Consider the following 14,981-nt stretch of genomic DNA (forward strand, 5'->3'; position numbering starts at 1 on the left):
ACTCACCCTAGGCCTTTAGAAAATGACTGAAGCCTTAAGAATAATCTGGTGTGTTTATGGGCTGTAGTCTTGCTAACTACCCTGAGTCTGATGTATTCAGTGTTTGGTCTTATATCTGGTGACAAGCCTTGTCCTTGTCCTTCAGAAACCCACCATTTTGTGTAGGAAAAGAAGAGAGGAGAACATGTACAATTAAGTTAGAGCGTGTTGGGAAGAGTTGAGCTCACTAAGCATGTATTATGTGGGTTAAATTGTGGACTATTATGGCTTGTGAGAGACAAAGGACGAACAGGACTATGTTTCCCACGAAGGACAGTGGCTGTCACATCCCTGAAACAGGGCGCGGAGGCAGAATCGTCGCCAGCAACCGGTTTGGACTGGACACAGCACGTGCGGTTTCACTGACACACGTGGCACCTTGTTTACGATCAACGGAGGATTAAAGAAAAGAAGCAGAGAGGTTAGCTAGCTAAATCTCACCAGCCGACAACAAAGACGGTTACGGCAGTAAAATGGCAGGAAGCACTACAGTCAGTCACACCTTGTAGGCTAGTGTAACACTACGCCTGGTCCTTATGTGCTGTTTGGGTTTTCCTCAAAGTCGTGAGGGTAGTCACATTTCGATCACGACGATGACACAATTTTATTCTCATACGAGACTCTGAACAACACTAGTTCGGTATGAAAACAGGTCAGATAGCTCGAGCTCGACGCTTCTTCTTGTCTCTTTGCAGCGAAATGTAGAGGATGATGAGGAAGTTCGGAGCAATGTAGGCAGACCAGCGAGAACAGCTTCAAACCGGTTTCAGCACCGGCCAACAAAAGCTGCCTGAGAGAGAGAGAGAGAGAGCGCTCAGACAGAGAGACAGAGAAAGAAGGTGAGAGAGGACAGACAGTGAACAAGAGCTGGGATGAAGAGCCCTGTACGAGTGTCTGTTTTTTACTGTCACTGCTTCAAACCGTCATGATATTAGCATCACGGTACATGGTGGTCCAACGAGCCAGTAGCCCATCGCACTGCGCTCAGTAAACCCGCACTATTATCACTGCTGTATTTCGGTAAGTGCTGTTTTTCAGCTTTATTTTAAGTGTAATATTAAACTGAACGGGTTCTGTGATGCTTCATCTTGCTTTGTTTTGTTTTGTTTTAAAAATACTACTAATATTAAAAATAGCTACGTAGCAACGGGATTGTTGTTGTCGATGCTTGGTACGTTTTTTTTTTGTTTGTTTGTTTGTTTTGTCATGTAAATGTGGACCGGTGTTGGTTTTAATAGGCCCTAATGTGTTATAAGAGGAGTTTTGCGTATTTGTGGGGATATAAGTAGTGAATAATGATGGTGGGGTTTGAGAGTTGCAGCACTGCGCTCTGCACCGGTGCGCCTCAGCGCTGCTGCTGCTGCTGCTGATGATGATGATGATGATGTGTATCAGTGTGGAGCAACATATGGAGGTCTGTGGGTTGGACGTTATCTACAAGAGGGGGGTTCAGGTTGACAAACCTTGCAGGTAGCTGGTAGCTATTAGATTGTTTGCTGGATTTATGGCCAGGCTGTGTATTTCACAGAGCAGAATGTGCATTTCCTGCTTGGTGGCACTGTTGTGTACAGTTTCTTTCTAAAGTACCTCAAGAGCTTGGCCTACACAAGTGTGAGAACTATCCAAGTGCTGGATTTATTTCTTCAGTGTTGATCCAACACTATAGATTCTGCGGTCTGTATGTCTATCTACATGTGTGTTTTTATTTCTTTTGTCTTTTGCAGGATCTCCTAGAAGAACCCAGCATCTAACAATGAGTCCTCAGAACTCAAAGAAAGCTCTGGATGGGGGCTGGGGCTGGGCCATTGTAGTGGCCTCCTTCATGGCCCAGCTTCTGGCCTATGGCTCCCCCCAGTCTGTAGGGGTGCTCTACCCAGAGTGGCTGAGTGCCTTCCAGGAGAGTAAGGGAATGACTGCATGGGTGGGCTCCCTGGTGTCTGGGGTTGGACTCATTGCCAGTAAGTTAATAGCCTAGTTCAAGATGCCCTATGATTAGCCTCTTTTGGTGTACTAGGAGGAGGTATTTCAAGTTATTTTAAGTCAAGTTAATGTATTATCTGTTGTCCCTGCTTAACCCCCTTTTTCCTAGCAAATTTTAGCACTGGTCAGTCACAGTGAATAGACTTCCTTGCATAACACAAATCATGAAGGCAATAGACGGAAATAATCCAGTCCATCGAGCAACGCTTCAGACTTTATATATATATATATACACCTTGGTGAGACAAATTGGTATAGCAAAATGTGAGGTTGGATTTCAAACTGACGCACCCCTTTTGAACTGATAAGACCTGACCTTGGTGTTGGTTAATCAAATGTCATTATGTGTTATGAAACACATGCAGTTAAGAAAGAACAGTGCAGGTTGCAGTTATAACACTAGCAAACCAAACTGTCTTTTCTGCACCATTTGGTCTCTTTTTTTTGCAGAATATATTTCCAATGGCAATAAAAATTCCATGAGTCTGCAAAATCCACACCGCATTCATGCACATGTTCTTTTGACTACTATCACAGACCTTCTGTCTATAAAATCGACTCAGATGCAGTATAAATCAGTGCTTTCAGATATAAAGAAGATCCAGTTCAAGTCTGAGTTAATGACCCTGTTGCTTTCTGTAACAGGATGATGCTCTCCTCATTGTGTGCAGGTCCCATCTGCAGTGCCTGTGTGGTGAACTTTGGGGCCAGGCCTGTGACCATCTTCAGCGGTGTCATGATCTCCGGAGGACTCATGCTGAGCGCCTTTGCCCCCAGTGTCCACTTTCTCATGTTCTCTTATGGCATAGTTGTTGGTAAGTCCCAGCCGTTTATAAGCCCTGTTGGTTAGGGGTATGTAAATGCCTAATGCCTAATGTAAAGGAAGCCTTTCAACTGAAACTGAAGGTTTTTGCATGACTGCCACAAGTCCCAACATGTGTGTATTAAATATTTGCATCCCAACAGTAACATTTGTATATTAAAAAAAATAGTTCTTGTTAATTGTGGTGAAATTTGATGACTTACTTAGTGATTTGCTAAAGAGCTTAACACCCTTAGTATGTTTTTGGGGGAAATGGCAAGAAAATAAATGAAATAATATATTAAGTGTACTTATAAGGATTGAAGTCTCTACGATTGCAGTACAGTATTTTACATTTACATTGGTTTTCAATACATTTCTGCAGACATGGAATGGATGTCTCATGGAGAGAGTGTGGATAGTCATAGTGAAGTCAGCTGGGAACTATAAACTTCCCGCAGGATTCACACAATAACCTTGTGCTTTTCTTTTCCACAGGACTAGGCTGTGGGCTTTTGTATGCTGCTACTGTAACCATCACATGCCAGTACTTTGACAAGAGACGTGGCCTTGCCCTTGGCATCGTTACGACAGGTAACAATGCCAAATTCCATTCCTTTTTAAAGGCAGCTTTGTCCCATTGTATTGTCTTTACTGTCACTCAATTTCACTCAATTGCATTTTCTTTTTTTCGGTGCCAGGTCCATTTTACGTCTATTACTTTAACTGTACTAGATTAAAATGCATTTCAGAAAATACAGATTATTATTATCTGATGTTTGTCAAGGCCAAAAATTAGGGGTTTAGTTCTTCATTTATAATTTGATTCATATCAAGGCTTTGGTTAGTATGCAAAACTGTACTATGTAGGATCCTGTAGTGAACTAAAGTAAGTGTGCAAATGTATTTTCTCATTTAATGTTGTTTTAGAATCTAAGATTCTCCTAGGAATCTAATAGCACTTCTTATAGCATTACTACAGACCATATTCAAAAGGCTCCATTTTCATCAGTATAAAAGTATGTTAGTAGAGGCTTGGCACAGTGGTGTCAAATCAACATAGATACACTAAACGGAAAGTGCTTTATAATGTAAGAAATTAAAATCAAACAAAAAGAAGAGAGAAACAATACAATATGATATGAGGTTTTGAGACTTCCCTACAATATAACTTGACTGGAAGATTACTAACAGCATTTACCATTGGTCCTTTTTGTTAGGTACAAGTGTTGGAGGATTCCTTTATGCCACTGCGCAGAATGAATTCATTGAGCTCTTTGGTCTCGAGGGCTGTCTACTGCTCATTGGCTCTTTCGCGCTGAACATCATTGCCTGTGGTGGACTGATGAGGCCGTTGCACTTACCTGCTTACTACCTCAAACAGAGAGCTGCCCTGGTGGAAAAAGTGGAAGAGAAGCTCAGAGAAAGGCCGCTAGCCAGGGAAAGCTCCATCAAAAAGAACCTACCGGTCACTGACCTGCTGATCACAATAGACGCTAAAGACCCTCTGGCTTATGAGAAGAGGTTCCTCAGCTGTTCGGCCTTGGTGAAGCTCCTCAAAAAGAAGCAGAAGGCCTACTCTGACTATTTTCGCTGCATGGCAGAGCGGTTGCAGGACCGCGTCTTCATGGCCATGTGCGCTGCTTTGTTCCTGTACAGTCTGGGCGCCTTTCCCCCGCTACTTTTCCTGGAAGATGTAGCCCAGAGCGAGGGGTTGATTGAGGGAATCAGTGTCATACCCTTAGTGTCTATCATTGCCATGGCAGCTGGAGTGGGGAAGCTCCTGCTAGGTGTGATGACAGACATTCGCTGGATGAATAGCGTATTTCTGTACGCCTTCACTCTGGTAGGCAGCGGGGCAGCTCTGTTGGTGATCCCAGTCACCAAGAGCTATGTCGGGCTCCAGGTCATCTCAGCTGTGCTGGGGTTCTTCTCAGGGAACTGGTCCGTCACGCCCTACATGACCACCAAGGTGGTGGGCATGGAGCGCCTTACCGAGGCCTATGGGATCTTGATGTTCTTTGGTGGATTTGGGATTATGCTGGGACCTCCAGTTGTAGGTAAGCAGTGTTACTTTGCTAAGTTGGATTGGAGCAAAATTGTGGGCCATTTAAAAAGGCTCTAAAGACTGGTTTGGGCCCCATAACCCTAACAATTCTCAATTCTGCCCAAATACTCTTTTTTCTTTTTCATTTTTACTACATTTTTAGGGCCCCTGTCAGTCGCATGCTCTTAGAATTGTCCTTTTCGCCCCCATATTGGGCTCCTGCCCACTGATGAGGCTTTTTGTTATAAATTAGGCAACATACAAGATTCCTGGTCACCTTAATGATTCCATGATGGTTTTTTTGTTTTTTTTGCAGGCTGGTTCTATGACTGGATGCAGTCCTATGACCTGGCCTTTTACTTCAGTGGGACTTGTGTGCTGCTGGGTGGAGTTTTGCTGCTGCTCTCTGGGATGTTCTGCTGGAATGGCAACCAGGATTCAGACTCTAAACCTGATGAAGAGTGTACTGACGACTGTGAAAAAGTGGCTGCTGTAGCCTGAAGTACAAATGCACAACATTTCATTGCTGGTAATCAGCCTTCTAAAGACACAGACTAAACTGGAGGCTGATTTTTTGCTCATTTACTTTCCTATTACTGTTTTTGCCTTATTGTTGATGTATCTGTTTGTGTTATTTGATTTGTAACTTGAGTTTGTGTTTTTGAAAATACCATGAACTGATGGACTCAAGCTTGTCCTCAGTTGTTTTTCCTAGCCTTGTTTTATGAGGCTCCAGCATATGAGAAGATGAGATTTCAGACGTGTTTATTTTGCTTGAAGTGCATGTCCATGCTTCTGTAAACTTTTATATACTGGTATTGGGATCACAATGCCATGACAAACAGATACATTTTATGGAAAAAAAAATATTACGAGATGGCTGTAATAATTTTTTACTTATATGCAACACTACACCAACAGTTTAAACAAACAATGTAAAGAGGATTTACAGTGTTTTGTTGCCATCTTGACATTTAATTGTAAGTATTGTACCAAAGTGTTTTTGTCTGTAAGAGTCGACAATCTCATGCATCACAAATTGTAAAGCGAGATGGTTTTCTTCATGCTGCATCATCTATCGGGGTTTTTCATTTCATACGTCTGACCTTTGTATGTCAGAGGCACATCTTGTTTTTACAGAGTGACCAGTCTGATACTTCAGAGTGGTTTTGTGTGTTGGATAAAGTTATTAGCCAACCAGGCTTGATCTGTTTTCAAGCAATTTGATATAAAGCAATATGTACATGTAAACATGTCGTAACCACTTTTTGTCACTTTGGTTAGTTTCTATTTGTATACTCTTTGGCCTAACTCTTGTAGATTGTTTTTTACTTGCACTGATGTAGACTGCACAGTGTATTTATGATTCATCTGTCTTTTAGCTGACTTTAAGAAGAACTGTTACTTGAAATCTGTCTCTATGATGTTAGTATTGTAAAAACATGACAAACGTCATCGAATTGTTCTTTGGTTATGGTGCCGGCGGGTGTGTTGATCCTTACACTGTCTTAAACCACGAGAAGCCAACTGTGTTATTTATGTATTTATGGTTCTTAATGTCGTTTTCACTTTTTGTGTTTAGTTTTGTTTTGTTTTTTTAGATAAAAATAAAAAAGTGGCATAAAATCTTGACAGCCTTGGTTTAAAGCACCGTCAGCACCCACAGCTCAGTAATGGAAATGCTAAATCATAATAAATGTATTACATATTTTGCAGATTAGAATGCAAATGGAATTTAAAGTGAAACGGCACAGTCACAGTTAACACCCTCTTACCTGTCCTGTTCTAGCCCCCTGTTGCAAGCTCCCTGTGGCTAGCCCCCTGTTACTAGCCCCCTGTGCTTTTGTCATGTAATTTAGGGCTCTTTTCTGTTTTCTGTGGTCTCACTTTGCCACTTTATCACTCCTACTAAATTTAACCCCCTTTTGTGCTGCTACTCACAAACACTTCAGCAAGCAGTGGCTCAAGGGCCATCAGTTGTTTTGCCTTTGTGATTTACTGGCTTCCGTCCCCATAGCCTTCTGAATTCCCAATGACTGGTCTATCTGGAAGAGGATCAGTTCCTCTTTAGCTTCTTGGTTTTTCAGGGTTTTCTTCCTCATGCCATTAGAGTCTTTACTTGCCACTGTGCTCTACTTGCTCATTAGAGATTTAGACCTAGAAGCTGCTTTTCCACAAGGTTTGCACACCATTCTAGCCTTTCCGACATAAACCTCAACAGCAACACACTGATTTTCTCTTGTGAGCACAGTAAGATAGGCCAGCTTTAGAAAACCTCTTCACTCCATCAAACTCATCAAACTAAAATGATTCTTCTAAGCTGTTCATAACTGAACTTCTTTCTTTTATTATTTACTCCACTGCATCATAGCCTTTATACTGAGCCCTCTTACAGTATCCGTGTGCTCGCCCAACTTTTCTTAATGAAAAAGTTTCCAGTTAGCAGTTATTACAGTTACCAACATTACCGGCATCAGACCTGTGATCTCCTGATGGGACAGGGACTACTTTGAGTTGCAGAACTTTCATTGCAATTGAAGTTGCTTGATACACATGCATTGGGCTTATTTTTAGTGTTTCACTGTGGGTATCTGAAAGACCCATGTCTAGAAAAATCAAGGCGATTGTGACGTTGTATGCTTCACTGGTATGCACTGGTATAATGAGTCATTGTGAGCAGGGGATTAATGTCCTGATGACAGTAAAGGCTTTGGGTTTGCTTTAAGTCATTTTGGCTCACTGATATGAGCAATGCCTCTGATGTAGGCAGTTACTGGTTTAAATGCAGACCAGGAACTCTACTTTTAGCTGTCAAATATATATAATATAAGATCTTGATTTCTTCCTAATACTACAAATGTTTTGACCAAGGTGTGATCTGGCCAAGAACAGGAGTTCAATCATGTAGATTCCTGTGTTTTGATATAAATGATGCCTCTGAGCTCAGGACATAAAGAGCAAATAGTTGAAAACATGTAATGTTCATAATTATCTAAGCTAACTAAAGATGTATAACAACATGAGGTGGTAATCGATGCACTATTATAGATTTTTAATTATATAGAATGGGCCAATCGTTTTTGACCAGGAACACAAAACTAGTTAACATGAAATGAACACAAATGAGGCTTAAATCATGACACAGACAAGAGACATTAAGTTATTAACCAAGGGTGCCGCATATGTGGAAGGCACTCTAGCTTCAAATATAGAAGCAGTGAGCAGGGTTTGTTTTCCTGTGAAGCTAGACATCTGGTGGAGAATTAGAGGTTACTGAAGGAATACCTCCACTCATATGGAGACAGAAGGTCTCCTTCAAATGTGAAGAACCATGCCAAAGGTGCTTCCACTGCATTTTATTAGACCAAATGTAAGGTTTCCAACATCCATCCAGAGGTAATGAGAATGTGTAATGCCTTTAATGTGTTAAAAGCTGCTGTAAAACTGAAAAAGAACAAAGATCATTTCCTTTGAACTGTCACTCTGTAATAGAGTCTGACATCTTTCCTAGGTGCATCCCAATTCACTTCAGTTTGACTCATCTGATCATGGAACTGAACTAAATACAGCGAATAGGTTGAGCAACCTCTTGCTACACCTACTCCTGTATACCTACTGATAAATGCAATTACCTTATCAGCCAATAATGTGGCAGCAGTACAAAGCAAAATTCAAGCAGATATGAGCCAACAGCTTCACTAATGTTCACATCGATCATCCAAATGTGGAAAAATTTGATCTCAGTAATCTCAGATAGCATAGCATGACTGTTGGTATCAAACAAGCTGGTTTGAGTGTTAATATAACTGCTGATTTCCTGGGATTTTCAGCACAACAGTGTCTGGGGTTAGAGATTTTGCTTAGATTGGTGTAATACATAAAATACAGTGGCAGGTCTGTGTCTGCAAATGCCTTGTTAATGAGAAAGAGGTCAACAGAAATTGGTCAGCCTTGTTCAAGCTGACAGAAAAGCTACAGTAACTCAGATGACTATATAAGTGTGATGAGCAGAAAAGCATCACAGAATGCACAACACATCCAACCATGCCGGAATCCACTTCTGTCAGCTGAGAACAGAAAGCTGAGGCTGGCCAAGCACACGGGTTTACAGACAAATCCAGGCTAAAGACAGACCAAATACTCAATATATGTGTGTGAAGCTCTGTACATTTATTTATTATAGGAAGAGAAAATCTGCCTTCATTCAACATATATCTTAATTTTCTATCACTGCTTTCCATCACAGATCTGTTTGATGTTCTGTGAAGTTTGCTTCAAAAGTACTTACACGTCTGTCATTTGCCTTTCCAATTTAAAAAGGAGTAGTTCAATACCAAGGCTTTCTGGAGGGGGTTGGTGAAAGGGAAGTGTATATTCTTCAGTCCAAATGATTTTGGCCTCCCTAAAGCTAAGTAATCTTGTGTCATGAAAGGCTCACCAGCTTCAGAGGTGGGCCGCTCCCACAATATTGCTCAAATCCTGTATTCCAGTAACCGTTGCATTTCAATACCAAATGATTCACAGGCTTCAAAGAGAGCAAGGCATTCTTCTTCTCAACCAGTCACTGTTATGACAATGGCCTAAAACCACAAGAGGTTTCAGAATACATCCCCATGGCCTGCTGCCCACCTTGGACAGGATGGCAATGTTTTTTTATTTATTTTTCCCCAATCACCTTTCTTCTGATATAACTTAAATATGCTACATTTTTTAGCTAAATACTGACTTAAAAAGAAAGCTTATACCCCAGTACCAGCGGGCACTGTGCAAACTACATGTACTAACCCAGTATGATATTCTGATTCCATAATGGCTACTACTACATATGGAATTTTCAGATTATTTGCTTATAATTATTACTCTTTCGCTACATTAGTCACATAGCTCCAGTGTAAAATTACAGTTACAGTCTTCCTACTAAACATATTTTGTCTGGCTAAATTTTGGGCAAGGAGAACATTTTGTAAATTAAAGGTAGAGGTGTCACTGTCCTCTGCATTTAACCCATCTGTGGTAGTGAACACACACACACTAGTGAACTAGTGGCAGTGAGTACACTCTAGCACCCAGGGAGCAGAGAAGGTAAAGGGCCTTAATCAAGGGCCCAACAGTGGCAGCTTGCCGAGCTTGGGAATTGAACCCACAACCTTGCTATCAATAGCCTGGCGCTCTAACCACTGAGCCACCACTGCCCCAATTAAATTGGTTGAAGAGAAAAAATATATACAAAAAAACACATATGTGCTCTACTTTTTTTAAGTTGACGTTTGAGATAGGAACAAGATAGAAATTTGACACATGTATTATACTAATTTATTAATGTTCATTACCATAGTTAATGTTACAGATATTTAACTCCCTCCTAACCATATACATACACAGTGTCAAAGTCCTACAACTTAGGTCCCCCCCCAGCTACATTTTAACCACGACGAACACCTGTGTGTCCCCAGCGTCCTCTTTTGTGAAAACTAAAATATAGTCACCCAAATAAAACACACAGATTAGCTGGTGAGGGCTGTCTTAGAACTGCCTGGGTGTGTTATACTGCAGTAAGCATTCTGTCCAAAACTCAGCTAAACCCAACAGCGCAAATGTGTGACAAATGTAAGGTAACAACTTTTACATATTACATGTTTACATTATGTGGAAGGTCTTGCACAATCCACAGTGTTTGCACTAAAATATTATCCAGCTTTTATGTAGAGATGTCTTGGAGACAGCAAGGCTCTAATTTACTTTGCTACTAGCGTTTGGTAATGCTTGTTGGATTAGCTTTAACTCTCTAATCAGGAAACAGTGGGGAACTAGTTTTGCTAAAGCCTTGTGTGCGGAACAAGTCTTCTGATTGATCTGAAGAGAAATACACTGTATGGACAAAAGTACTGGTCTGCTCTTTCGTTGCTTCTTCTGAAATGATAGGTCCCAAAAAATAGTGTATCCTGTTGGAGTAACTGTCTCTACTGTCTAGGAAAGGCTTTTTACTAGATTCTGGAGCATTGCTGTGAAGATTTGATTGCATTCAGTGAGGTCAGAATGATGGATGATCACCACCCTACATCATCCCCAACTCCCCAACTCATCCCAAACATATCGGATGGAGCACCATCATTCCTGAGAACACAGTTCCACTGCTCCACAGCTCAATGTCAATCCCTCTAGCCTGTCGGTTCATGGGTATCTGTTCCAGAGAGCCCTATTCTATAAAATAGGAACCAAACCCCCACAGGAGACAAGCGAAGATCAGCAGAATACCACTGTAGAAATTTTGGAAGTTCTGGGGACAAAAAAAGAGAAAAAAACAAGGTCTCATCCTTCTCTGATAGACAGCAGAAAGATTCCTGAGATGTAAAAGCGAATTCCAAAAGAAACGACATTTTCTAAGATGAAGTCTCACACTGAGTTTAGACAGGACCTAAATGTATCTAGAAGAACCTTTGAGAACCACAGTGGCATGGAATAATTGAGAGGTTTATGAGGGTTTGACAAACAGGACCTTCGATCAATAATGGAAAACTTGCAGAATCTCATGGCCTAGTACCCATCCATAAACGTGGAGAGGTATATAAGGGCTTTGGGGTCAGCTGAAAGACAGCTGGCCTCATACTGCCTAGCAACGTGCCCTTCTCTCAGTCGATGCAGGAACTCAAGCAGCTTAGTAACCTGTTGTTGACATAACCGAGGCTAATACCAGCTATGATATTTACTTAAGATTGTAGAGGGTGTGTCAATTTAGATAAGGGATGTAGGGATGGGCAGTGCTGGTTGATGAGGATAAAACACACAACCAGTTTAGGTTTGAAGGCAACATGGTCAGATTGACCTGCACCTCTGCTCAACACCAGAGGGAGACATTTAGCTTTGGCTCAATCTCATTTCAAAGAAAATTTGATCTTAGGAAATTTCTTCTTATTTCTTTTTTAGTGCCAATAAACGACTGCAGTCTTATTTTTACTGTGGGACAGATGGCCAGCAGTTTTAAACAGATCATTATGTCAGTACAAAGCAAAATCACTCCTGGAGAGCATAAAACACCATGTGTCATGGTAATAAATGATGTCATCAAGTCTATGCAGCTACTCTTTGAAACTACAAGGAGGTATGAGACCATTCAGTCTGTGTTTGACTGGGGTATTTTTGGCCGTGTCTTCAGCAGGTCTACTATTACTGTGCAGAATCGATGGCCACCCGTGTGACTATGGCAACAGGGCTGAGGCCACACTGCTGCTCTGGCGCGCTGTTTAGATTGCTGTATTTGATCAGAGTATAAATAGCCCAGCAGAGACCATGCTCTGCAGGACTCTGTTTGTGCACAACACAAAGCTCAGCAGGTAAAAGCTGAAGCATGGAAGTGTATATAGTGACTTTTTGCCAGACAATTATCCTAATTAATTGTTATGGAATCAAAGTAAAAACAGAGCATCTGTTCCTCTACTGCAGCGTCTGACTAGCATAACCACACTATTTGACCAGCATGACCATACTGGTGGACCATCATGTCAAGCATGACCATTCTGTTTGAAAAGAATTACCAGCATGATCAAACTGGTCAACAAGCTTTGCCAAACTAGCTAACCATTAGCTTGGTCAAGTTGATCATACTGTTGGACTTTACTGTTGGAAATTTTATTTGATTTTGGCTTACCAGCATAGGGTATAATTCCTCTGAATGACCAGCTTTTCAACCACTTAGACCATCTTAAACCATCTTAGACCATCTGAAACCAGCAAAATCTTTGTTTTCGTTTTTCCTCATGTCTCTGTGAACAGAGGAATAATGTAGTTGATTTAACCACTTTATCCTATCGATAAGTTTACAGGTTGTTTTATTGAAGGTGGAATTTTCCATAAAACCATGTAACCATGTATGTTTTTTATTCACACTTCAATCCTGAAATAGTTATTAGATTTGTTTGGTCCCCTGATATCTGACTCTTTCCTATGCCTTAAAGCAGGGTTCTTCAAATCCAGGCCTGAAGGGCCAGTGTCCAACACAGATTGGTGATTTCCCTGCTCAAGCACACTGACTACACCTGGTACTTATCATTATCAATTTAATCCAGGTGTGTCCATGTGGAGAAATCCCCAAACCTCCAGGGCTGGATTTGAAGAACACTGCCCTAAAGTAACACTGCCCTAAAGTCATTGCTTTTATCTGTTATTTTCACTACTGACACCTGCTAAATACCCTAATACCCCCCCCCCCCAAAAGATGTGAAAACGTATGTGAACCCTATATATATATATATATATATATATATATATATATATATATATATATATATATATATATATATACTGTGTACTGTACTGTATTTACTGTGATGTACTGCTTGAGGTCAGGGTTTTGTATTGATTGTGTAGACAGCATTGTCTTGCTTATCACAGCTCATCATCAGAAATAAAAAAGGCCATAAAAAGTCATAGGGTGCTAACTTGCTGTCATAAACTGACACGACACTTTTCTAGGAAAACCTGTTAAGTACTATTTATCAGACCTTGAAATCTAGAAACTTTACACTGGAACATTCGGTAACAATAAAAAAACAAGTACCTCTTTTTATGTCTACAAATGGTAGCTTTTCTTCCTCAAAAATCTTACAACAGTAGGTAGGGGAGCTAAGTTATATGTCTTTCCTGTAATATATGTGTTTGTCATGGGAAATAAAACAAATAGGAGCATAGATATACCCACATGCACCTATGAGTTACCATCATACACTCTTGTCAGATTGTGTGTAAACCAGTTACTGAAACACAACAATTAATTTAGTTAATGTCAGCATATTTAAGGTTCATACATCAAACAACCCCATTAGTTCTTTTTTTAAATGGCACCAAGACTGAACTACACTGTGAACCACATTCAGAAGATCAATAACACTCTTCAGCAAATGAATAGAGTAACTTTACTGCCATTTAATACCGACAACATAAAGGAAAACACCTTTTACTGTAACTGGATTTACCATCATACTCCTGTGGTAATTGGGAAAAAAGCTGAAACAGCACTAGTTTGGCCATGCCATGCCATGCATAAGAAGTATAAAGTCCAGAAATTCCAGATGGAGCTTTAATGGAACTCCTCAGTATATCCAGCACTGAAAGTGATTTCAAAAAAACTCCAGAGTTAGTCTGTCTGCAAAACAGCCCAAAATAAAATTAAACCCAGCCCAGAAACATATAATGACCTGAGTGGAGACTATAAGAATAAAAAAAGCTGAATCTCACTGAATATTGTGCATTCTGCCTGAACCAGCAGCTCTATTTGTGGCTGATTTCTCCCTCCTCCTCCCCTCACCACTTCACTAAGCCGGCAGTTTTCTGCCAACCTTATTCTTCATCTCTCTTCCACCTGGCCCAGCTCCTTTCTACCATGACTAAGCAGAGCTTTCTTTTTCTGTCTGTCTTCTGTGCCATCTATTATTTATGTATCACACTCCCTCAGAATGAATGAATCTCACTGCATAATATTATCTGCCAAAATGAGCACATCTTTGTCTGTTTACTGCATGACAGAGCATTGAGCATAAAAAACAGGGATTTAGCGTAAAGCAGAGAAGCTGCTGTTCACAAGGCCTGGAACTTTTGACATTTCAAAGTGTCCAAGCATTTTTCAAGAGCCCTGGGCAAAAAGAGGAACTAGGGAGGGAGGGCTTGAACTTTATTACAGTGAGTCCCTGTGCTCTGCCTGTTTAAAATGCGGACCAGAGCTATAACTGGACGTCTGCAGTGTGTAATCCCCCTCTATGCCCATGCATAGAGATGAGTCAGGTACATGAAAGCTCAGAGATCCTCTTTGCTGGAGTGACTCAGGCTTTCCCGCTTTCTCATCCAGCCCCATCCTTCTGACTCCCCTGTACAGTCTCTCACGATCGAGAGAGAGAGAGAGAGAGAGAGAGAGTGCGCGATGTGAACTCAAGGTAAAGTAAATGAAGACCAAGCTAGGAAATGTTAGAATGTCTGCATTTGGTTCCTTTAGATGCCTTTGGTTTGTATTGTCTTAATATTTCAAACAAACTGCACCAGTGCTAGGTGAGCTCAGGTGGTCTTAGTTCTGCTTGTTTGGTGCACACCAGAGTTCAATGGGCAGTGTTCAGTCAAACCCAAGGC

At 40.9% G+C, this 14,981-nt stretch overlaps 1 protein-coding gene across 2 annotated transcripts; it reads left to right on the forward strand.

The window, feature by feature from the left end:
• The first annotated feature begins 7 nt into the window (after positions 1-7).
• slc16a9b (solute carrier family 16 member 9b) lies at positions 8-6,498 on the forward strand. 2 transcript variants are annotated; one of them, XM_072667864.1, is made up of 6 exons: positions 8-1,059; positions 1,764-1,997; positions 2,691-2,834; positions 3,320-3,415; positions 4,042-4,881; positions 5,185-6,498. In XM_072667864.1, the coding sequence occupies exons 2-6, from the start codon at positions 1,793-1,795 to the stop codon at positions 5,367-5,369; spliced, it is 1,470 nt and encodes a 489-aa protein (XP_072523965.1). In that variant the 5' UTR covers positions 8-1,059; positions 1,764-1,792; the 3' UTR covers positions 5,370-6,498. The 2 variants fall into 2 exon arrangements, with proteins under 2 accessions (XP_072523965.1, XP_072523966.1); XM_072667865.1 differs by lacking the exon at positions 8-1,059 and having other exon boundaries at positions 1,877-1,997; positions 2,665-2,834.
• The last annotated feature ends 8,483 nt before the right edge of the window (positions 6,499-14,981 follow it).

The sequence above is a fragment of the Salminus brasiliensis genome, chromosome 22, assembly GCF_030463535.1.
Source record: "Salminus brasiliensis chromosome 22, fSalBra1.hap2, whole genome shotgun sequence".
Taxonomy (NCBI): Eukaryota; Metazoa; Chordata; class Actinopteri; order Characiformes; family Bryconidae; genus Salminus; species Salminus brasiliensis.

Excerpts from the sequence above, each read along its gene's own strand:
- slc16a9b (XM_072667864.1), top strand. The coding sequence starts at position 1,793 with ATGAGTCCTCAGAACTCAAAGAAAGCTCTGGATGGGGGCTGGGGCTGG. Across the intron at positions 1,998-2,690 it reads TGGGGTTGGACTCATTGCCA|GTCCCATCTGCAGTGCCTGT; the intron begins GTAAGTTAATAG and ends CATTGTGTGCAG. Across the intron at positions 4,882-5,184 it reads GCTGGGACCTCCAGTTGTAG|GCTGGTTCTATGACTGGATG; the intron begins GTAAGCAGTGTT and ends TTTTTTTTGCAG.